Genomic DNA, 24,138 nt, shown 5'->3' on the forward strand with positions numbered 1-24,138 from the left:
GGATATTAGTATACGATACTCTCATTCAGGTATAGAAGGTAGCACCGTAAAGCTTCTGAACTATTGCCAATGCCCAGTTAAATTTCTTTTTCACAGTTTTTAAACCATGTTAGCAGTAAATAGTTAAGAAACCGTATAGTTTTGTATTCACGGTTTTTTAACCGTACTAGTTGTAAACGGTTTCAAATCCATAAACGTAAAAAATGTTCTTTATAGTAAATTTTACGGTAAAGTGGATCGACAGACGTCCACCGGTTATTTTTTATCAAAATTGAAGAATAAAAATTCTAACAGTATATGAAGAACAGGCAGTAAAACAGGCACTCAAGCTTTCAATTTTATTTATTCTTGTTAGTTTCACTCCCCAATCCTTATATTTGTTTCGCAGTTATCATTGTTTCACGTTGAAAACAAAAGTTCCATTTAAAAAAATTGACCTATTACTGAACCGTCAAAATGAGAGTTTTATTTCTGAGAGTGAGCAAGTACGTTAAATCAATATTACAGGGCATTTTAAGGATCGTTATGAAATGATTTTCGCTCTTTCTCGATTAAGCTACCTGGTTCTCTTGCATCCCATTGGTTCTCTGAAAAATGAAATTTTGCTTCATTAAATATAAAAAAAGATAACGACAAAAATCATAAAACAATAATCATGCATTAAAATCAAACTAGGAAAATTTCTGAAAAGAAACAATAGACACGAAAAAATGAAAATTTTTTATAAAATGAAAGAATAATAAAAATGTAATGAATCGCTCATTAAGTTCTTGGGGCTTAAACTATTTAACCAATTTTATTAAAATGGGTTTTGTCATTGAAAAACTGTGTACTCTGTGGAAGCGAAAAAATTATTATGTCCTACAACTTCAAATAGTTTCCATTTTTCATATGATAATATTAAAAATAATTATCAAAAAACATTTTGTATGAAACTATTTTAGGGTAAAACTATAAAAGGTTACAAAACAATTTGGATTCACGCTAATAGCAAAATACCATTAAGGAGCCGAATCTTCTTGAGTGTCTCCTTACTAAATTATTAGAACCATATTTTCTAACTTTGGTCAAAATTATGAACAATCGATTTTATGTTATTCAAGAGAAAGTATATTTTTTTACTTGTTTTGGTACTTGTTATTTGCTTTATAATTTAACGTTCGTTATTCGATGCTCTTCAAGAGTTAAAAAAAAAGACAAAAATAGTAGAGTTCATGAGTCTAGACCGGGGGTTTCCAACTTACATGAGGCCGGGGGCCGCCATTAAAACACCAGTCAAATGGCGGGTTGCAACTCGATAAAAATTTTATGTAGGACTCTTTTATGTTTGAAAGAACATTAAATATTACTGTCAGATTTTTATCAAGTTGTACAAAGCAAAAGTATTGCATTACAAATTAAAATAAGAAGTAGATTTTTAAAAATATTTAATTGCATATTAAAAAGTTCTGGCTACAATAACTTTAATGTGCACCGATGTATTAAACAATTAATGTGCAACAGATATCAAATTGTTTAGATATAAAACTGAAAAGTATTTAAAACCCATATAGATTTTTTACAAAAATTGTCCCCTAAAAAATGACAACTTGTATATTTTAGTTCATGAGCCACAGAAAAAGGCTTCACGGGCCGCCAGTTGGTAACCACTGGTCTAGACTTTTGTTGCTTTTGCTTTTGGCTATTACTTTTGTTAGTAATGTTAAGTAAAAATCTTACTAATTATTATTACAAAAATAATCATTAAATGTTTTTTTTAATTATTTAAAAGTGTAATACCAGTTAAATTTTAATCTGTTTAGCTCTATAAAATGAAACATGATGTGCAGTCAATGTTTTTCCACAAAGCCAAGTTTAACTCTATCTTACCTAAACAGTAAAGACTTTTGATGTTCCACATACCATCTCGTACGCATTCGACTCGACTTGCAGCACTAGGTGTGTGACCTGAGTCACAGAACAATGTAGCAGTCTTACGAGTCAGTTGGAGTCGTCCATATTCTATATACAGGTGAGGATCGACACAGATGGGAGCTGTTAATGAAAATATATCTGCTCTAAATAAGTGGAATTGGATTAAAGAAATTGTATTGTATTAAACAAACGTTGGTGGGAGCTGTCAATGAAAATGTATCTGTTCTAAATAAATGGAATAGGATTAAAGAAATTGTATTGTATTAAGCAAACGTTAGTGGGAACTGTCAATGAAAATGTATCTACTCTAAATAAGTGGAATTGGATTAAAGAAATTGTATTGTATTAAACAAACGTTGGTGGGAGCTGTCAATGAAAATGTATCTGTTCTAAATAAATGGAATAGGATTAAAGAAATTGTATTGTATTAAACAAACGTTGGTGGGAGCTGTCAATGAAAATGTATCTGTTCTAAATAAATGGAATAGGATTAAAGAAATTGTATTGTATTAAACAAACGTTAGTGGGAACTCTCAATGAAAATGTATCTGCTATAAATAAGTGGAATTGGATTAAAGAAATTGTATTGTATTAAACAAACGTTGGTGGGAGCTGTCAATGAAAATGTATCTGTTCTAAATAAATGGAATAGGATTAAAGAAATTGTATTGTATTAAACAAACGTTGGTGGGAGCCGTCAATGAAAATGTATCTGTTCTAAATAAATGGAATAGGATTAAAGAAATTGTATTGTATTAAGCAAACGTTAGTGGGAACTGTCAATGAAAATGTATCTGCTCTAAATAAGTGGAATTGGATTAAAGAAATTGTATTGTATTAAACAAACGTTGGTGGGAGCTGTCAATGAAAATGTATCTGTTCTAAATAAATGGAATAGGATTAAAGAAATTGTATTGTATTAAACAAACGTTGGTGGGAGCCGTCAATGAAAATGTATCTGTTCTAAATAAATGGAATAGGATTAAAGAAATTGTATTGTATTAAACAAACGTTAGTGGGAACTGTCAATGAAAATGTATCTGCTCTAAATAAGTGGAATTGGATTAAAGAAATTGTATTGTATTAAACAAACGTTGGTGGGAGCTGTCAATGAAAATGTATCTGTTCTAAATAAATGGAATAGGATTAAAGAAATTGTATATTGTATTAAACAAACGTTGGTGGGAGCCGTCAATGAAAATGTATCTGTTCTAAATAAATGGAATAGGATTAAAGAAATTGTATTGTATTAAGCAAACGTTAGTGGGAACTGTCAATGAAAATGTATCTGCTCTAAATAAGTGGAATTGGATTAAAGAAATTGTATTGTATTAAGCAAACGTTAGTGGGAACTGTCAATGAAAATGTATCTGCTCTAAATAAGTGGAATTGGATTAAAGAAATTGTATTGTATTAAACAAACGTTGGTGGGAGCTGTCAATGAAAATGTATCTGTTCTAAATAAATGGAATAGGATTAAAGAAATTGTATTGTATTAAACAAACGTTGGTGGGAGTTGTCAATGAAAATATATCTGCTCTAAATAAGTGGAACTGGATGAAAGAAATTGTATTGTATTAAGCAAACGTTAGTGGGAGCTGTCAATGAAAATGTATCTGCTCTAAATAAGAGGAATTGGATTAATGAAATCGTATTGTATTAAACAAGCGTCGGTGAGAGCTGTCAATGAAAATGTATCTGTTCTAAATAAATGGAATAGGATTAAAGAAATTGCATTGTATTAAACGAACGGTATTTTTTTAAATGGAACAGTGAAGGGGAGTCGGTGGGTCATATACAAATAATGCTGAAACTGACCTTTTTCGATGCATCTTTTCTCAGCATCTAAACAAGATATTGCTTCAGTTTTATTTTTTCAAAAAATATTTACATATACATATTTACGTTGTGATAACTCTTAATAAATATCTTCAGCAGATTTTTTTTTTTACAAATTATGAACTGAAAATTTTTAACTTTTAAGAAAGGTTCAACCAATTTTGAGAAAAAAAATCTTTCATAACTCAAAAAGTGTTCCTCTTGACGCTAGAAAAATTTCACAGCATACAACTGATACAATCTCAAATATCCTGGAAAGATTTCAAAGCGATATCTTGGGTAGTTTCATAAAAAAGGTACATTGAAAACGGTGAGATTCAGTGCTATTGATATATGCCTCGCCGACTCCCCTTAAACAAATAAGGCAGACCCTATTCTATTTACAGATGAAGATGGACACACGTGGGAGCTGTCAATGAAACTGCATCTACACTATATGAGTGGACTTGGATTAAACGAATGGTATTTACTCAATTGAAGAAGTTAATCGATTAAAGCCGATCATATTCGATGTAAGGGTGATGCTCGACGCACGTGGGAGCTGAATGTATCTGCACGATGTAAGGGGAATTGGATTGAACAAATGGCATTTACTCAATTGAAGAAGTTAATCGATTAAAGCCGATCATATTCGATGTAAGGGTGATGCTCGATGCACGTGGGAGCTGAATGTATCTGCACGATGTAAGGGGAATTGGATTGAACAAATGGCATTTACCCAATTGAAGTAGTTAATCGATTAAAGCCGATCATATTCTATGTAAGGGTGATGCTCGACGCACGTGGGAGCTGAATGTATCAGCACGATGTAAGGGGAATTGGATTGAACAAATGGCATTTACCCAATTGAAGTAGTTAATCGATTAAAGCCGATCATATTCTATGTAAGGGTGATGCTCGACGCACGTGGGAGCTGAATGTATCTGCACGATGTAAGGGGAATTGGATTGAACAAATGGCATTTACCCAATTGAAGTAGTTAATCGATTAAGGCCGATCATATTCTAAACCCACTTGAAGATACGATCAGCAAAAAAATGTATTTAACGCTCATCAATAGCATTTAGAACAAGTGAATGACATAGTATCGATTTGAGAAATTTCAGCTGTTAATCAGCTGTTTCCGACTTTATTCAATAGCAGTTGAGGATTAATACAATTTGGATCTGCAAATAAAATACATCAATATAATTTCAGAAGCATTAGAATGAGTCAACACTATTTGTTCAATTAAAGCTAAATCTATTAAAGTCTATCATTTAAAAAATAACGGTGAAAAATTTTAAATCAAAACTTCTGCAACTAATTTTAAATTGCTCTAATAGCAACAAAACTTGAGTCAAATTTTTTTTATTTTATTTTATAAAAATGTCCATATCTCCAAAAACATTTAAGCCAGGCTTGCGAAATTTTGTGCAATTATTACATATAATAACTGAAGTAATTGTTACAAGTTAAAAATTTATTGCCGCAATTTTTGGCATAGAGTGTTCAAAAACACTATTTTCCTTTTGTAACTTATTTTCGGTCCCTTAAGCCCTTTAAAAACCTTTAAAATTCATTGATAAGTATGAGAAATTTCATGACCTAAACACCTCTGAAATTTTAAATTAATTCTTTAAGTAATTCTTCAGAAATATTAAAAAGTGTAGTTGTATAGAATTGTTTCCATCATTTTGTTCAGCTCTTGTATATAACACAATAAAGACAAACAAAAAAAAAGAATAAAAGAAAAGAGAGATTAACGAAGAAAATTAAGAAGAGGAATGATAAGTTTTAGTTACTGTGCATAAGCTGCAAATACATAGAACCCATTAAAAATGTGAAATTACCGTGAATGCATGGAAAGAGATGAAGAAAAATTATTAATAAATAAAACAAATTTCCATGTCTTCATTTTATTTTTAATTCCTTTATTCGCTTTCCTAATATTTACTTTTTCTTGCAAAATAACATGTCTAGATGGTCTACTTTTCAAGAAAAAGGAAAAGAAAAAGAATATATTGGATTATTAGTTAAAGGAAGACGTAGTAATATTTTCCTAAGTTATTAGAGTTTGAAAATTTTCTTCTCAGAATGTTTTTTTAAAATTTTCTGAAGAGAGAGAGAGAGTAAACTTCAGCAATTTTTTTTCTAATTAATCTTATTTCTAATTTCTAATTTTTGAATTAAAATTATCTGCTGAAATAAATTCTTAGCCATTCCTTGCACCTTTCGCTATTAATATTAACAGCTAAATTTTTAAAGATTTACAAATTAGAGATTAATTAATTCAATATAAAATTCAGATTAATTAATTAGATTAATTAATTCAATATAAAATTCAACCCTTGTTAGCTAATATTAGCTAAATTTGAAATTAAGAATTTCCAATTCATAAGTTTTAAATTTTTTAGCAAACATCAGAAATAAATAAACTTCCATAACTTGATTTTATGGCTTTTTTACTGTAATTCGTACACCACTGAAATTTAAAAAGAGCTGCGTAAGCGATTCTGAAATTGGCGAGCATAATGCAGCGCCATTAAAATGTATAAATGTCGAAAGACTCATATGTTGATAAGAATATCTTTTTCTTGATGCATGCCAAAAACATAACATAAAATATATGCTTCGAAAACAGAATTATTTCCTAACACAAGCATTTAATACATAGTTACAAAAAATTTAAGCATCTTGATATACTTTGTCCCGTAATTATTACTTTTTAAACATATTTTTAGAATTATTAAATATTACTTTTGTATCTAGATAAACAGTTACAAACTAAGTATAAATGTAAATGAACATACTATTTATTCGTATATAATATTCTAGATATGCTGATTAAACCTCCGGGGTGGGGTGTATTTTTTGAAAAAAATGTCTCATATTAAAAATTTCAATTCTTGTGAACTATTCGACCGATTTCATTAAAATTTTATATTTTATAATTACTACTTTAAGATTATGTAAAAAAGGGAATGTTATACATTTCTAAATTTTTCGATTGTCATCGAATTAAATAATATAATGCAACAAGTAACTATTAAAAATTATTTTGTTTGTGGAGTTATCTTCGCATAAAGGAACTTAATACAAACATTTTTTTATCATTTCAAAACACGGGAAAATACCCAAGAAATAAAATTATTATTGAGAGACCCAAACTTTCGTCTGCTCTCCTAACTAAACTATATTTTCCATATTGCTGTTACCCCTTATATGATTTGATGAATCTGATTCCGTTTAATGCTTATTTGGAAAAAAGGTTAAAGTGGCAGTGTCAATTATATTTTGCTTTCTAAACGCTTATTTTGTTATTTTTCCATGCAATTAATTTTTTTCTTCTTCCAGGTGTATTTTTTTCCTATAAATATTTTTACGTTTTTATATAATAAGTATTTTTATATTATAACATTTTTTTATTTAAGAAAATCATATTTTATTTTTCATGAAAAATGAAACAGAAATATTTTTTCTCAAAATATTGGGTTCTGACTACCCAAATATTGAGGGATATGAACTTCTCAGACCCCCTCCCCCCCGATTGCGTCGTTCTTGCTTAAACCACAATACGGGGGAGTTTTGCTGCAACTTTACAAGGTTAAATAGAATCATGTTCCCGTTAACTCGAACCATAGAATTGTGTCATCAACTTTGTTGTTGTTTCTAATGACACTTGGGCGTACCAAGCTCTCCATCCATTGGTTTTTCACGAATTAAGTCAGAAAGGTGCGTCTTTCGTTTGACAAGAAAGCACCGTAAGGGTGAAGTGCGTCATATCTCAGAACTCCACAGATAGATGGAAGCACAACTCATACGTGATAACTGAAGGAGAAGGAAACTTTCCCCTGATCCATGTGCATCTGTACTCGACCACAATACTTTTGATTCCACAGATTTTACGAGCACGAATATTAGATGCAATGGGCTGCTCTTAGCGAAGTCAAAGATCGAACAACAGCCGGTTATTAAATTTAAGAAGTAAGATCATATGATGATTTGACTTAACTCCCTATTAAGTAAACGAACGATGTTACAATTGAACATGCCCCAAAATATCTTACAGCATAAGAAAAATTTGAGTTTAAATATACTTACAAGTCAAAACAAAGGCTTTAATTTCACATATTTGAAGAGGCTTTGAAGATAGCGATTTTATTTTTACACCTATGGCGTCTCTGTTGTTACGACAGGGACACACATGATATGCCCATCCTAAACGAGCTAAAAATTAAAGAAAAAAAGATTAATACTCCAATTTTGAAAATAAAATTGTGTATGAGATCATGAAAAAAAATCTCTTTACTAATACTATCCGTTTGAATTCCACAGCTAATTTCTGATCCATTTTTCCTTAAAAGTAGAACCTCATAAGCAACTTCTCCTAAAATTAATCAAACGTAAAAAGAGCACTTGAGAGGTATATAGAGAGAACTTAACCATAGACTTACTATATACTTAACTGTATACTTTATACAAATAGAGAGAATTTAATTTAAGAGTTTATTTAAAACTATTGACATTGCGTCCATTTTTGTTTTGCACTAAAGATTGCTTCAAATTAATTTTTAAACGGTTTAGAACTATATAGTTTTTTTTAACAAAATGTAGCACACGTTTAATGTTTAAAAACTTTGGACATTTTGAAAATAATATTGTTAAATATCGCTCTGAACTGTAAAGTTGTCAAAATAGCATACGCTACGAGAAACATGAGTTTATTTAAAAGTTTGAATAAAAATAATATCTGCTAAATAAGATTTAATAAAAAAAATCAACAATTAAGACTAAATAAAAAATTATGCTGCCCGATAAACAACTTTTTTTTAAATATTGTACTAAAAAACACAAAACGAAAAGAAAAATGGAATTGTTAAATATTTAATTGCATTAGTTGTAAATGATACAATACAAGTTGAGCTGGAAATTAATCAAAAAGTATGAACGTTGTTAAATTTTTTAGTGTTTATTCACTAGGTTTTCGCTTTATATATAAAAATAACCACTGCTCACTTCAAAAAGTTCGGAATTTTTTAAAAATGACAAAATAAAATAATTTTTAAAACATTAAAAACAGAGCAAATTTTCTACAGTTTCGCACGAAAAAAATATGAAGTTAAATTTTGAGTGTGATTTATAAGAGTCGAGTTCATATAACTTCGACTAATTTTTCAAATAATATATAGTTTGTTTTAAAATGCAAGACATTCTTGTAAAAAAATTTAAAATGATCAAAGGAAAAGTCGGTAGTTTATTTGGATTCATTATTATTTATTATTCATTAAACCACAGAATTTTACTTTGCTTTCTTTAAACATTTTACAGGAAAGTTTTGCAACAAATTTTAAGAGAGATTTTATACAAAATAAACATAAAACCTTTTAAAATTAGTCGAGGCTACATGAACTCGATTTTTATACGTTACATGAAATATGTCATTAATTGTTTTGTGTAGACCCATAGAAATAGTGATTATTTATAAAATTTTAAGTTTATTTAATTTCATACTTTTTCGTCTTAGGATTCATTAATTATTTGAAAAAAATTTCACCCTATTTTTTTCCAGCCTTCTAAAACCACTACTATAAGCAAAAAAATAAACACGTGGTTTCAGATAATTTAAGAAATACTAATTCGGTGATGTAGCACCGATCCATACGCCATTTACGTTGATGAATGAACTTGTAAAATGTAATTAAACATTTAAGAACGCGAGAAAAAATCATAAGCAGAATCGTCTATAATTTTATCCATAACAATGGCAAATGTTAAATTTTAATGCGAAAAAAAAATTCTTTTTTTCAAACATATCTCTCGAATGTTCGAATTTCTCGGATAGGAGGCTAAAGTGACTCGTCTTAGTCAATATCCGAATTTTGAGACCTTAACGACAACGGTTCTGGAGTTATAAGAGATTTAAAATAGCGTTCTGTGACAAGAACAGATAAAATACTCAGTAAACAAAGTAAAATTGGGAAATCAGCACAAGCTAAATTTGTTTTCTGTCAAAAGAAAGAAAAATTATAATAAAAGTAGCGCATCTACCTTGCGGCATAAATATCATGATTCTTATCAATTCTCCTGGATCCTTAAACATTCCTATCCAATAACTGTCATAACCATCAGTTGTAGATGAGCAAGTATTTCTATCATCATCCTTTGCAAAATGAGCCTCGTGTTCTTCTTTCGGTTCTGCAGTACTCGTCTGATTCACAAATGATATATCCGTAGGAAAATCTGAATTTTATGAAAAGATCATTTCATTTATTAAAATCTTTTTTTTTCCAAATGTGAGTAATATTTACTAAAAAATATGATATTCGGCCTGAAAAATTTGAGTAAGAAAATATAGTTTCTGTGGTTTTTTTTCTTGTTTAGCACTTAACTAGGCGTTTTTCTTCGTACCTCTTTTGGGACTGGGTTTGATTTATGAAAAGAAATCCCATTCTACTCATTACCTAAAATGAATTTGATTTTTAGAACCATTTTCTTATGGAAATGCGAGTTTTATGTTCAACCCGCTGGAAAGAATTGGCCGTATGCCTGAAATTCTGTGCTCAAAGGAATTATAAATAAACGGAATTATAAATTCTGTGTTTATAAAAATGTGTGTATAACTGTTTAATTTTATGTTAAAGAGCTAATAATGGTGTTAATTAATAAAGTAATGAATATTTCTTTTTAAATATCAAGAAAATATTCTGAATTAGGTCAATAATTTTGCAGGAAATGAATATTTGATTTTATAAAGTAGGTCTTTTTTTAAAAATCTATATTATATAAAACGCTAATACGTACGTATGTATGTATCAATAAAACCGATGATATTTCTTTTCTCGCGCTGGCAACAGTTTTCATTTTTAATTGATTGGATTCGGCGCGCAAGAGCACGTAGTGAGCATCATATGGCTAATCCATGTTATATAAAACGCTAATACGTTTTAATTGATAGGCTTTGGCGCTCAAGAGCACGTAGTGAGCATCATATGTCTATCTATCTCCAATTAACACCGAGAAAAAAACGGTTGGTTGGTTATGAGTACTGAAATAGTTCCTTTTCATTGGCAGAAATGAGAAGTGTTATGCTATTGCTATTTTATTTTGAATTGAGCGCTTTACTATTCCACGTTTTGTTATATTATCTTTACATCCGGCTTTCAGTGGCAGACTACTATTTCATATTGTTTTACAACACATGGCTTTAGCCCTTTTGTGGGAAAGACTTTAAAACAAAACTTACAACAGTTACTTTTCTCAACAACTGAAATTTAGAATAGTGTGATTAAGAAAAATATGTGAACTGTTTGCAATTTTAAATTAATATTGAATGCAAGGTTTAGAATTTTCTACAGTGAAAAGTTTTCGGAACTTCAGTGTTCAAAAAAGTATACAAAAGCTAGACGTTAAGAACGTATTCAATGAGCGAGTAAAGCGAGCATCGGATTGCGAAGCAATCCGAAATGAACTGCGAAAGCAGTTCCGGGGGTTGGAGAGCACCAGCGAGCAGGGGGCGAAGCCTCCTAGTAATTATTATTTTTCCTGTGTAATTAGGTCAAAAAGCATAGTTTTACCTGATCAATATTGTCTACTATTAGCGCCAGCGAGTAACTATTTACGGATAAAATCCGGCTGTTATGTTTTAAATTCGATCGTTATTTATGGTTTCCTGTTGGGTGACATTTGTCGTAAAGTAGGTGATTAGTTAATAATGGTTCAATAATGCAGGAAATAATGGCTCCTATGCTGCAAATTTGTTATTTCAACGCAAATACTGTCTTCCGAAAGTGTCTATAGAATTGAATACAAATTTTAAGCGAAAAGAAGAGAGAGAAAATTAATTAATTAATTTAATTTGGTTAAAAATCATACATCTGTAATCGATATTCTTGACAATTTTTGTTAGAATTTCAACGAAATTTGGCCGTTGTTTATCGCCATAACGAAATTTATTCCTACGCTTAGTAAATGCTGACATTTACTAAAATAAAAACACACGTTTAAATTATGTATGTCCAGAAATTCAACTTTAGCGAAGAAAACGTTTTTTAATTAAAATACCAAATCGTTTCTATAAACAAACAAAAAATTGTTCACTGGCATAGGAAAACTGGTGATGTTTATTTGAGGAATTCGTATCGAAAATAATAGTTTCTAAGGGCAAATCTTCTTAACCAGCTAAGCAAAAAATTCAATCTGTTCGAAATTTCTTTATTTTACTCTTTTAAAAGAAAACTGGAATGAAATTTCAATTCCCCAGTGTGTAGTGCTTTTTTTTAAAAATGGTATTTGCTTTTGATTAAAGTAAAGAAAGAAATCAAGTTTCTGTAGTGAAAGTATATATGTATATATATATATATATATATATATATATATATATATATATATATATATATATGTATATATATATACAGGGTGATTCTAAAAAGATGGGAAAAATTTTAGGAAGTGATAGTACACACCCAGACAAACAATTTTTATCAAAAAATGCATGGTCGAAAACAAAACCCAAAACCGCTAGAGGGCGTCAAAATTTTTGTTCTTACATGAGGCAAAAACACACAAAGAAGGATGAAGTTAAGTTATAAAAGCAAATTTAATGGCATATGATTACAATAAGTGTTCAAAACAGTGGCCGGCAGCGGCTATGCTGGTACAACGGTGAAGAAAAGATAGGCGAACTTTCCCTGCAGCAGCCGAAGGCCTGGCGACAAATAACGTAGCGCAGTAACTCGCAATAGAAATGGAGCTTTCTCGTTTGCATGAAAAAACTTTCCAAATGCGCCAGCACCTTTGCGTTTTCGACCGTGCATTCTTTGATAAAAATTGTTTGTCTGGGTGTGTACTATCACTTCCTAAAATTTTTCCCATCTTTTTAGAATCACCCTGTATATATATATATATATATATATATATATATATATATATATATATATATATATATATATATATATATATATATATATATATATATATATATATATATATATATATATATATATATATATATATATATATATATATATATATATATATATATATATATATATATATATATATATATATATATATATATAATAAATAAATAAATACAAGAAAACACTAAGAAAGTAAAGAAAAACAATAAGTAACATTTATTGCGCTGCTTAAGCTGCAAGTAAACAGCACTCATTAGATAAGTTCAAAATGAAGAATAAAACAAAGAAAAATTATAGACATATGAAAAAAAGGGGGTGGGAAATAATAAGTAAAAAAAAAAAAAAAACAACAAACAATATTTTATTTAAAAAAAAAAAAAAAAAAAAAAGAGTGAAATGTTAATTAAAAAACCGGAAAAAAAGATATAATCTTTTCTTCAGCCCACACGATTATATCCGCAAAACAGAGTGCTTTCTGATATTGTATCAATAAAGCCAAAGCAAAATATATTAATGATTATGATTATGATGAATTAATGGTTATGATGAATGATGGTTATGATGAATGATAATGATTATGATGAATTAATGATTATCTTAAATCGTTCAAATGTGATTTGGGACTATGCAAGAGAAGATAAAATTATTAATTTTTTTTAATGTTATATTTTTAAGTTTTCGACAATTTGCTGAAAGTCGGCATTATAAAAAGGATACTCTTAAATAAAATATATACCGCAAACTGGCGTGTCTCCAAACCAGTCTCCGTTTTCTTGGCATCTTCGGTAAAAATTCCCACTTATATGGGCATCACTATCACAATAATAGTAGATCATGTCTCCCACATTGTAAACTTCTTGTCTGGGACCATAACCACCCCATAGTGGATAGTCTGGCGGATAACATTCTGGTACTGAAATAAATATTATTTCATTCTTTCAATTCATTGATTCAAAATCCTTCTTTGTTAACTTAATTATCTCAGAATTATCTTGCTAATTTAATTTCACCGAAGAGCTATTACATTATGACCACCCTGCTAATAACATGTAGGACCACCTTTAGTTCTCAAAACTGCTATCACCCGCCGTGGCACAAGATGCTGATAGGTAGTCTGAAGTATCTGGTACCAAGCGCTCACCAACTGGTCCTGCAATTCCCTCACATTGCGAGGGGGTAGCGTGGCAGCACGAATTTGGTTTTCTAAGTAGGACCACAAATGCTCCATTGGATTAAGGTCAGGTGAATTTGGGGGCCAAGACATGACTTGAAAGTCACTGGAATGTTCCTCGACGATTCGACCCTTATGACATGGTGCATTATCCTGTTGGTAAACATCATCCCCCGCAGGAAAAACTGTTGCCATGAATGGGTGAACCCGGTCTGCAACTATGTTCAAGTAGCTTACAGACGTCAGGGATTGTTCTATGAGGATTATGGGTCCCAATGTGCCCCATGAAAACACTGTTCCTGGGAGAGAAACCATGAAAACCTGGGCGAGCCCATTGTTATAGATGGAGGGTGGTCATAATGTAATGGCTCTTCAGTGTATACCTCAAGTCTTGGTTAATTTAATAATTCAGAATTCAATTATCCTAGTTTTGTTACAAGAAAAAGTGAAAATGAAGTGAAGTACTTTTATTTGCATGTTGCGTAAAGTAAAAAATAAACCCCCCTGAATAACTTTTGATCTAATAATCGGATCTTCACGTTCCAGGGCTCAATCATAAAGTTTTGAGAAGGTGACCTCAAATATGCTAATTAATATCTGCAGATGATATAAATTACGAAATAAGACACGAAAACTTACTCTCCCTGAATAAAAATACCTTTTTTTGGTATGGTCTCAATTGTTTTAGCAAAAGAGTGGTCCAATATTTGGAGCTCTTAACGCTAATTTTACTTTATGCGTATTTCACCATATCTCGAGAACTTTTTAAGCGAATAGAAAAATTTGCTTATCCAAAGATAATTCCATGCAAAATATAACATTTAGAAAATATTTATTACATTTCATTATTTTATTTAATAATAGTCGGCCCCTACTGTCATATTTTAAAATATTTCAGTAAAAATGTCTACTTTTTATGTCGCATGAATAATTAACTGAGTTTTTTTTTACTTGAAATAACGGCGCTGAGACAGTGGATCATTGAAAGTACACTGAGAGGAAGCCTATTATTCCCATAGGATTAAATTTTTTTATTTATTAGATTCTGAATTACAAGACATAGAAAATTTTTACATTATTTTTAAAAAAAAGTAATTTAATACGGTAATGTATAAAATTATGTATAATGTATAAATCGAAAACGGTCAAATGGTTCCTTAGAAACCGAAATGTAAACATACGACTTTTTAAAAATTTGATTCCTCAGGAACTATTCGACCGATTACGTTCAAATTTTGTATTTTGCATTGCAAAATAGTGAAAAAATTTTACGCATTACAATTTAAAATTTTTTAGACTGTTACTAAACGAAGTAATAAATAATTATTAAAAATTACTTTTTTCGTGGAATTATCTTTAAATAAATGAATTTTATAATTGCGTACAAAAAACTTTAAATTTGATGAAAAAGTTCTCGAGATATGGCTAAATACGTAAAAAGTATAATTAACTTGCGACGGTCGAAATTTTCGACAACTCTTCTAGTGAAACAAATGAGACCATATTTTATTTTATAACCTTCGTTGAACAGCCGACCCAATTTTGGGTTTACGATTACTAATGTTCAACTCCGTAGCCTTGCAATTTTGAACCAATCCAGAAGACGAGGAGACTCCTGGATCAGTACCCCCAGAGATATGATTCGGGGATCGAACCCACGACCTGTTGGATATGAGCCCAGTGCATATATTTTTCAATGTTAATAAATGTTACACACAATCATGTTTATGTATTACAAATGCTGAATTGATATTTTGTTTGTATTATATTGATCTATTTTCATACAATATTTCAATTAAATCAGTCTAGTGGTCTTAGAGATAATACTGGGAAACATATATTTTTTTAAAATTTTCTGTTGCATTTGATTTTTTAACAGATCTTGGAAATTTTTGTATAGCTCATTTGAAATCTGCAATCAGTTTCTGTCTCTAAGCTACATTTTTTTTTACATGGCATTTTTAATTTATTTTTGATGAAATGTACAATTTCAAACCACAGTGTACAAAACACAATGAAATGTATAATTTTAAAAACGGTACATATAACAGAGAGTCGTATAAATGTTTTAACCAACGTCTAGGGGAATTAAGGTACAATATCAGGGTTAAAATTGAATAGGAATCCATGCCAGAAATGTTCTCATACACCGGTCGGGTAGATTAGCTATTTTTAATTGTTTCCTCGGGTGCTAAGCATTTACGTACATTTTTGGACATAGATTCCAATGCAATTTTAATTCTTATATTGTCCCCTAACTCCCATAGAAGTTTGTCGCAATATGTATGCGACCCCTTGTTATAGATAACGTTTTTAAGCTTGTACATTCAAGCAAAAAAAAAAAAATCTAAAAATGTCATTTAGAAAATCTTGTTGCCTTAAGATCAAAGTTAGTTTTAGATTTGAAATCCCACACTCGAATTAAGCAAGATAAAGTATTTTTATAAATGTAACAAAAAAATTGCTCCCTAGCGTAATCAACGAAATCCGAGAACTATTTACTTTTGAAATGCCGTATAATTATTTTGAACGATTGTTTTTAAATACATTTCTTCATTGTAAGGAACGAAATTTTAGTCATTGTTATTTTGAAAAGAAAATAAGAATTAACATAAAAACTTATTTTATGCAAAAAGTGCAATTTTGTTTCTTAATAAGCAACTAAGATTAGGACTAAAGAGCTATCTTGATTTAAATGTTACTGATAGTTTATTGATGATTTTTAAATAAATCATGAATCCATGAATTGATTCAATAAATAAATAATGCAATCGATAAATTCCTTCTGGAAAAGTTAGGATGACAATGGCTTTTCCGGGAGAAAAAAATATATTGTCAAAATAATGAATTTGTATTCGAAATAAATTAATACAAAAATACTCACCATCTATTGTCAAGGACATAGCAAATCCAACGAAATAAATGATTGAGCTACACAATAAATACTTTTGTTTCGTCATTTTTTCCCCAGTAAACAGATTTGTTGATCCTAGAAAACGAAGCTTGTTACTAACTTTAAAAAAACATGAAGTCAGATTACATGGTCTCCAGAATCTTCTTAAAGTGGATGTATTTTTCTCATCCCAAACGAAAAACATCAAGTTCTGAGATGATATAAATTTTTATCAGCGAATAAGATGTTTTTCCTGTTTCCTCTGTGACAATCATTATTTTTTACACAGAAACGTGGATTCCTATTTGTATTCTGAGGAAGAGAGGTATAAAAATAATCCAAACTATTTGATTGCTCTTTTAATATTAATATTCAAGTAGATGAACTGAAAACAGAATTCAATTTATTGTATTGTGTATTTTTTGTATAACACTTTGCTTTCATTGAGTATTTATTCATAGTAAAAAAGTAATTTTAAAAAGAGTATTTTTTTATTTACTATTTGTTATTTTATGTTGAATAATATTTGCATATAATTACAATTGCTTGTAAAATTATTTAAATATCAATATGGGCACTTTTTGTTTAAACGGTATTTTCAAGGAGAGTTTGTTTCTGTTAGCAGAATTTCTCATAGTAAAGTACAACTTTGCAATGTTTTTTATTTTAATTAATTCTTCGCTTTTATAGAGAATTTATTCAATGTACTCCAATTACAAAATAATAAATGATTAACCATAATTTTTAAATAAGTATTTTTTTGTATTGCGTACTACTTTTTTTTGTAAAATAGTTTTTGCATTTAGTTACTTGCGTCTGCAAAATAGAAAAAAAAAAGGAACCAAGACTTTTTTGTTTGTTTAAGGATACGTAATCGAAAATTTTAATTCTGATATCTGAATTTCTTGACTGAAAAACAAAACACCTTTAAAATGAAAAGACCTTTTATTCTAAATATTAAATATTCGACAGGCTGTTGGTTCATCTTTCAAACGTACCCACTCACCGGTGTCCCGATGTCTTTGGCAGTATCAGTTTGAGTTTTTGCAAATATATAGCTTTGACGTAAACGTAATTGACCTTTCAGGCTTTTTCTTGTATTCTCTTTGTAAATACACTCTATAACAAAAAAATCGACGCTCCAAGAAGGAGTTGTCCGATTGAAACGAAAATTGGTGGATAGGAAGACAATGCACAGAATAGTAAATGATTAAAATTTCAGAGCAATTGAATAATTTATTGCAGAGGTACAGTAACAAGTTCAATAAGGTATTAACTCGCCTCTAGCCTGGATAAAAGCTGCCACACGTCGTGGCATAGACCGATAAAAATTCCGGATGGTCTATTGCGGTATTTCCTGCCGAATTCGATCCAATTGTCGAACGAGGACATCAACATTCCGTGCCAGATGCAATCGCCTTCCCATCATATCCCAGACATGCTCGATGGGAGAGAGATCTGGTGATCTGGCAGGCCCAGGAAGAGTTTGACAAGCTTTCAGATAGTTCATAGCAACACGTGCCGTATGTGGTCTGGCAATGTCCTGCTGAAAAACCAGCCCAGGGTGCTGCAAAAGGAACGGTAGCAAAACAGGTCTTAGGATGTCGTCGACGTACCGCTGTGCAGTAAGTGTACCTCTAATGACGACCAAAGGGGTCCGGCTGTCAAAGGAAATGGCACCCCAGACCATAATGCCCAGTTGAGGGCTGGTGTGGCGTGCAATAGTAAAGGCAGGATCCCCCCCCCCACTGCCCCGTGAGTCTCCAAACACGTCTTCGATGATCGTCAGGACACAGCTGGAAGCGGGATTCGTCGCTAAAGACTATACGTCCCCAGTCGGCATCATTCCAGCCTGATCGAGCGTCGATTTTGCGTGTCTTAGTGCGTTCTTGGTGCGTCGATTTTTTTGTTATAGAGTGTAAAATTGGCGTCTTATGGTTGCGTGATTTTTCCACTGTCTACACTTTTCTATTCTCCGTTACTATGGTTTGGGTAAGTATTGCTTTTTCCCCATGCAAGTATATTTCATTTTCTTACATGAAAAAGGTGGGAATACCGAAACCGGGGTAAAGTGGGGAAAAGAGTGAAGGGTGGGAAAATCGCGTAACCTGGAAGCATATATTCTTTTTACAAATAATAATGAACATTCTTCAATTGGTTAGTACCCTTAGTATAGAGAATCAGTCAAAATATAATTCATTTAGTTCAAATGGAGTTGCAGTGTCACTGAGTTCTGTCGTGAGGGACTGAGGTTCATTTCTCGGAGACAGTTTGAAGTCCGCTTAGCTTCAGATCGTTGGGTAAAATCTTCTCTGGGTAGTTAAGTTGGCCGGTGAGCTATGTTAACGTATTGGTATCATCTTTATTTCAAACTCAAAGTGAAATTTTGAAATGCAATTTTGTGAGAAATTGCAGAGAGGGAGAATGGAAACGTATATTGACTATCACTTAAAAAGGATCTGTTTTTAATTTTTTTGGATTTGCCTTTTCATTCATACGTGGTAATTAGGAAACAGATATTCCCTGTCAACACGAAATGCATAAATTTAGCTGTAATACAACTGTACTTCCAATGCATCTATAGCTTAGTTCCATACTACAGTTAAATATAGTTAATAACTGTATTAATTTCATTAACTATATTTTTGAAACGAATTTGAAAATAAAATTTTACTCGTAAAAAGGAGATTCCCTAATTAAAAAAGTCAAAGTGCTGTTATGTAATCCGAAATGTTTTTTTTTTTAATTTTTTTGAAAAGAAAAAAAAAGATTTTGTGCGAATTCTACTTCAGTTCCTAATAATAAAATATAAATGAATAATAAAATAAAAATTTGCTTGATATCTGATTATTGCAAGAGAGAAAAGTATAATATCATTCCAAAAGCAACTGTCTCTTCATTTCCGAATGCAAAGACTACGGAAACATTTCTATTTTTTAATAAAAAAAGGTGGTTAAAAATTAACTTTTTTAAATACAAGTATCTATTTTCCAATCAAAAGCAGCCATTTCACACATAATGTGGAAGCCTATTATTACTGAGCATTATTTGATATATATATACTCTTGGCTTTTCGAATGTAACAAACAAAATACATTTCTTGAAGGAAATAAATATAGCAAAGCAATAAAGATTCTTTATTAATATTTGACTAGATAAGAGATCTGCTCTGAATTATATAGTAGTATCAGGAATCTGTATGCAATATATTTTTCTACGAGAAATCGTCTTATTTAGGGATTTGAAGTTGCTAAGTCTGAAGTTGAGTTGCTGTATGGTCTGTGAGGACAATAATGTACTTTTACTTTTTAATGTGTATTTATTTTGAACAATCCAAAATGTTCCAAAATGTTCAACAGTTTGAAAAATCAATTGAAACAATGTAACAAGTTAGAAATGTAGGTTTTCTACATTATGTTTAACAAAGTAGAAAATCTATTAATACAAAATTAAAAAATAAGTTATAAAGCTAGACAATAGATGGCGCTGCTGACTAGGGAAAACTATACAGCAATCTTCTGTTGAGTGTCAGACCAATAAAATTGATTTCCACCTGTGTATGTTAATTTTGCAGTCAGACTGCAATTGGTGCTATTTCGAATTCATTGTTTTATAACTTTTCCTAGTCCATAGCGTCATCTGTAATTGTACTTCGTAACTAATTTTGAACTTGGAGAAAATAAATTATCTAGTATCCTGAGCAGAACGCAGTAAGCCATATATTCATCTTCTGTTTTTTTAATCTATTTACTTTCTTAACCTTCGATTATTTTTGGAATAATAGATGCCCCGACTTGATTAAAAAAGTGCATTAAAACATAATGATGTTGCTTTAGTTTTTTTTAATTATAGCGAGATTATCTTTTTTTAAAAAGCAAAAATTTAAATTTAAATTTTAAGTTAAAATATCCAATTTGTTTTTTTTTCCATACTTATATAACCTAAACGAGAATGTTTGTCTTATTCAGATTTATATTTAAAAAAACGTTGCAAAAAAACTTTTAAAACATTAAAATGATCCCTAAAACACGGCACGTAAATTTTAAACTTTTAATTGTAGATCTTAGTAAAGATAATATGAGTCATGTTTAATGAGTTTACGCAATCATAAAGTAACCTCCCTTAATGCGTATTTTTATAATCTTTGCAAATTCTAAATAATTTTGTCAAAAATTAAGGTAAAAAAGTATGCACATTATTCGTCGCAAATTGATGTTAACGAGATGAAAATAAAGCTCCTATCAAAATATGACACCACGCGTGCAAAACACAGGAACACAAAATTCGTCGCCTATTGAAACTTGGATGTATTTTAAATCAGATTTTTTATTCCCAAAACATGTTTCCACAGTTCAAATTAAAGAAGCAATGGAGAGGACATTTTATGAGTTTTTTTTATGTTTTTTTTTTAATCAGTGAAACTGATTTCATGTTAAAACTTGTGTGTCAAATTTTCTCAAAAGGCCCATATTTGTACAAAAGTGCTCAAAGAATGTCTGTAAATGAGAATTGTTTTTCACAAAACATGATATTTCCACTGACGAAGCAATAAAGCCAACACTATGCGAATTTTGTTAAATTTTTGAAAAGAGCGAATCTTTTATTACTGGTTTCATGTTAAAATATGTGTGCCAATTTCTCTGAAAGTGAATATATTTATCCAAGAATGCTGAAAAAAATTCTTTAAGTGATATATTGTTTCACCAAAACATGTGATTTCTACAGTGCATATTAAAGAAGCAAAAGGGCGGACAATTAGCGAATTTTTTAAAATTTTTTGAAAAGGGCGAATCTTTTATAACTGGTTTCATGTTAAAATATGGCCGCTTTGTTTTCTGAAATAGGACATATCTGTCCAAATTAGCACAAAAAATGCATTTTATTCAATGAGATTTTTATTTCCAAAACGTATTTCCACAGCCCATATTAAGGAAGCAATAGAGCGGACACTTTGTGAATTTTTTAAAATTTTTCGAACAGAGTGAATATCTTAAAACTAGTTTCATCTTAAAATATGAGTGCCAAATTTTCAGAAAATGCCCATATTTGTTCAAAAGTGCTCAAAGAATGTCTGTAAATGAGATTTGTTTTTCATAAAACATGATATTTCCACTGAAGAAGCAAAAGAGTGGACACTTTGGGAATTTTTTTAAATTTCTTGAAAAGAGTTAATATCTTAAAGCTAGTTTCATCTTAAAATATGAGTGTCAAAGTTTCAGAAAAAAACCATATTTGTTCAAAAGTGCACAAAGAACGTCTGTAAATGAGATTTGTTTTTCATAAAACATGATATTTCCACTGAAGAAGAAACAGAGCGGTGAATTTTTTTTTAAATTTTTTGAAAAGAGTGAATATCTTAAAACTAGTTTCATCTTAAAATATGAGTGCCAAATTTTCAGAAAATGCCCATATTTGTTCAAAAGTGCTCAAAGAATGTCTGTTCTGTAAATGAGACTTGTTTTTCACAAAACATGATATTTCCACTGACGAAGCAATAAAGCCGACACTATGCGAATTTTTTTAAATTTTTGAAAAGAGAATCTTTTATAACTGGTTTCATGTTAAAATATGTGTGCCAATTTCTCTGAAAGTGAATATATTTATCCAAGAATGCTGAAAAAAATTCTTTAAGTGATATATTGTTTCACCAAAACATGTGATTTCTACAGAGCATGTTAAAGAAGCAAAAGAGCGGACAATTAGCGAATTTTTTAAAATTTTTCGAAAAGGGTGAATCTTTTATAACTGGTTTCATGTTAAAATATGGTCGTTTTATTTTCTGAAATAGGACATATCTGTCCAGATTTGCACAAAAATGCATTTTATTCAATGAGATTTTTATTTCCAAAACGTATTTCCACAGCCCATATTAAGGAAGCAATAGAGCGGACACTTTGTGAATTTTTTAAAATTTTTTGAACTGAGTGAATCTCTTAAACCATGTTTCATGTTAAAATATGAGTGTCAGATTTTCAGAAAATGCCCATATTTGTTCAAAAGTGCTCAAAGAATGTCTGTAAATGAGATTTGTTTTTCATAAAACATGATATTTCCACTGAAGAAGCAACAGAGCGAACACTTTGTGAATTTTTTTAAATTTCTTGAAAAGAGTTAATATCTTAAAGCTAGTTTCATCTTAAAATATGAGTGTCAAAGTTTCAGAAAATACCCATATTGTATTATAATTTTTTGAACAGAGTGAATCTCTTAAACCATGTTTCATGTTAAAATATGAGTGTCAGATTTTCAGAAAATGCCCATATTTGTTCAAAAGTGCTCAAAGAATGTCTGTAAATGAGATTTGTTTTTCATAAAACATGATATTTCCACTGAAGAAGAAACAGAGCGGTGAATTGTTTTTAATTTTTTGAAAAGAGTGAATATTTTAAAACTAGTTTCATCTTAAAATATGAGTGTCAAATCTTCAGAAAATGCCCATATTTGTTCAAAAGTGCTCAAAAAAATGTCTGTAAATGAGATTTGTTTTTCATAAAACATGATATTTTCATTGAAGAAGCAACAGAGCGGACACTTTGTGAATTTTTTTAAATTTTTTGAAAAGAGTGAATATCTTAAAACTAGCTTCATCTTAAAATATGAGTGTCAAATTTTCAAAAAGTGCCCATATTTGTTCAAAAGTGCTCAAAGAATGTCTGTAAATGAGATTTGTTTTTAATAAAACATGATATTTACGTTGAAGGAGCAACAGAGCGGAAACTTTGTGAATTTTTTTACATTTTTTGAACAGAGTGAATCTTTTAAACCATATTTCATGTTAAAATATGAGTGTCAAATTTTCAGAAAATGCCCATATTTGTTAAAAAGTGCTCAAAGAATGTCTGTAAATGAGATTTGTTTTTCATAAAACATGATGTTTCCACTGAAGGAGCAACAGAGCGGACACTTTGTGAATTTTTTTAAATTTTTTGAACAGAGTGAATATCTTAAAACTAGCTTCATCTTAAAATATGAGTGTCAAAGTCTCAGAAAATGTCCATATTTGCTCAAAAGTGCACAAGAAAGTCTTTAGATTAGATTCCCCCCCCCCGCAAAGCATGATATTTCCACAGTCCATAATAAATTGTCATCTTTCACCACCGCTGTATTTTGTTCGGCAATCAAACAAAATAGAAGCTTTTGGTCTAATATATTTGCTACGATCCATAGAAACTTTGATCCAATATATTAACTTCATACAGTTCGCTTCTTTATTTATTTAAAATATTATTGATATTCTTACATTTTGAAAGGTGATATTGATTTTTTTAGTACTTAGGTCCGTCTACCATGTCCTTAAATATTAACTTCATTTTTTTAAAAATAATTTTTTGTTTTAATTCTTTCTAAGCATATGCACTGTCTAGATATATGAAACCGCAATTTGGTATGAATTTGGTGAATTCGCACCATTTTTCCTGGTT

General features: G+C 30.2%; 1 protein-coding gene across 1 annotated transcript; it reads right to left on the reverse strand.

Annotated features, from left to right (window-relative positions):
- Positions 1 to 326: 326 nt before the first annotated feature.
- LOC107444244 (uncharacterized) lies at positions 327 to 16,813 on the reverse strand. Its single transcript, XM_087167881.1, has 7 exons — positions 16,709 to 16,813; positions 13,390 to 13,566; positions 9,784 to 9,975; positions 8,045 to 8,122; positions 7,837 to 7,962; positions 1,870 to 2,034; positions 327 to 587 (listed from the first exon to the last, which is right to left on the reverse strand). Exons 1-7 carry the CDS (start codon positions 16,782 to 16,784, stop codon positions 514 to 516), a joined length of 888 nt encoding a protein of 295 aa, XP_087024007.1. The 5' UTR covers positions 16,785 to 16,813; the 3' UTR covers positions 327 to 513.
- Between the last annotated feature and the right edge of the window lie 7,325 nt (positions 16,814 to 24,138).

This window comes from Parasteatoda tepidariorum, chromosome 1 (genome assembly GCF_982258835.1).
Source record: "Parasteatoda tepidariorum strain Cologne lab strain chromosome 1, Ptep-v5.0, whole genome shotgun sequence".
NCBI classification, from domain to species: Eukaryota; Metazoa; Arthropoda; class Arachnida; order Araneae; family Theridiidae; genus Parasteatoda; species Parasteatoda tepidariorum.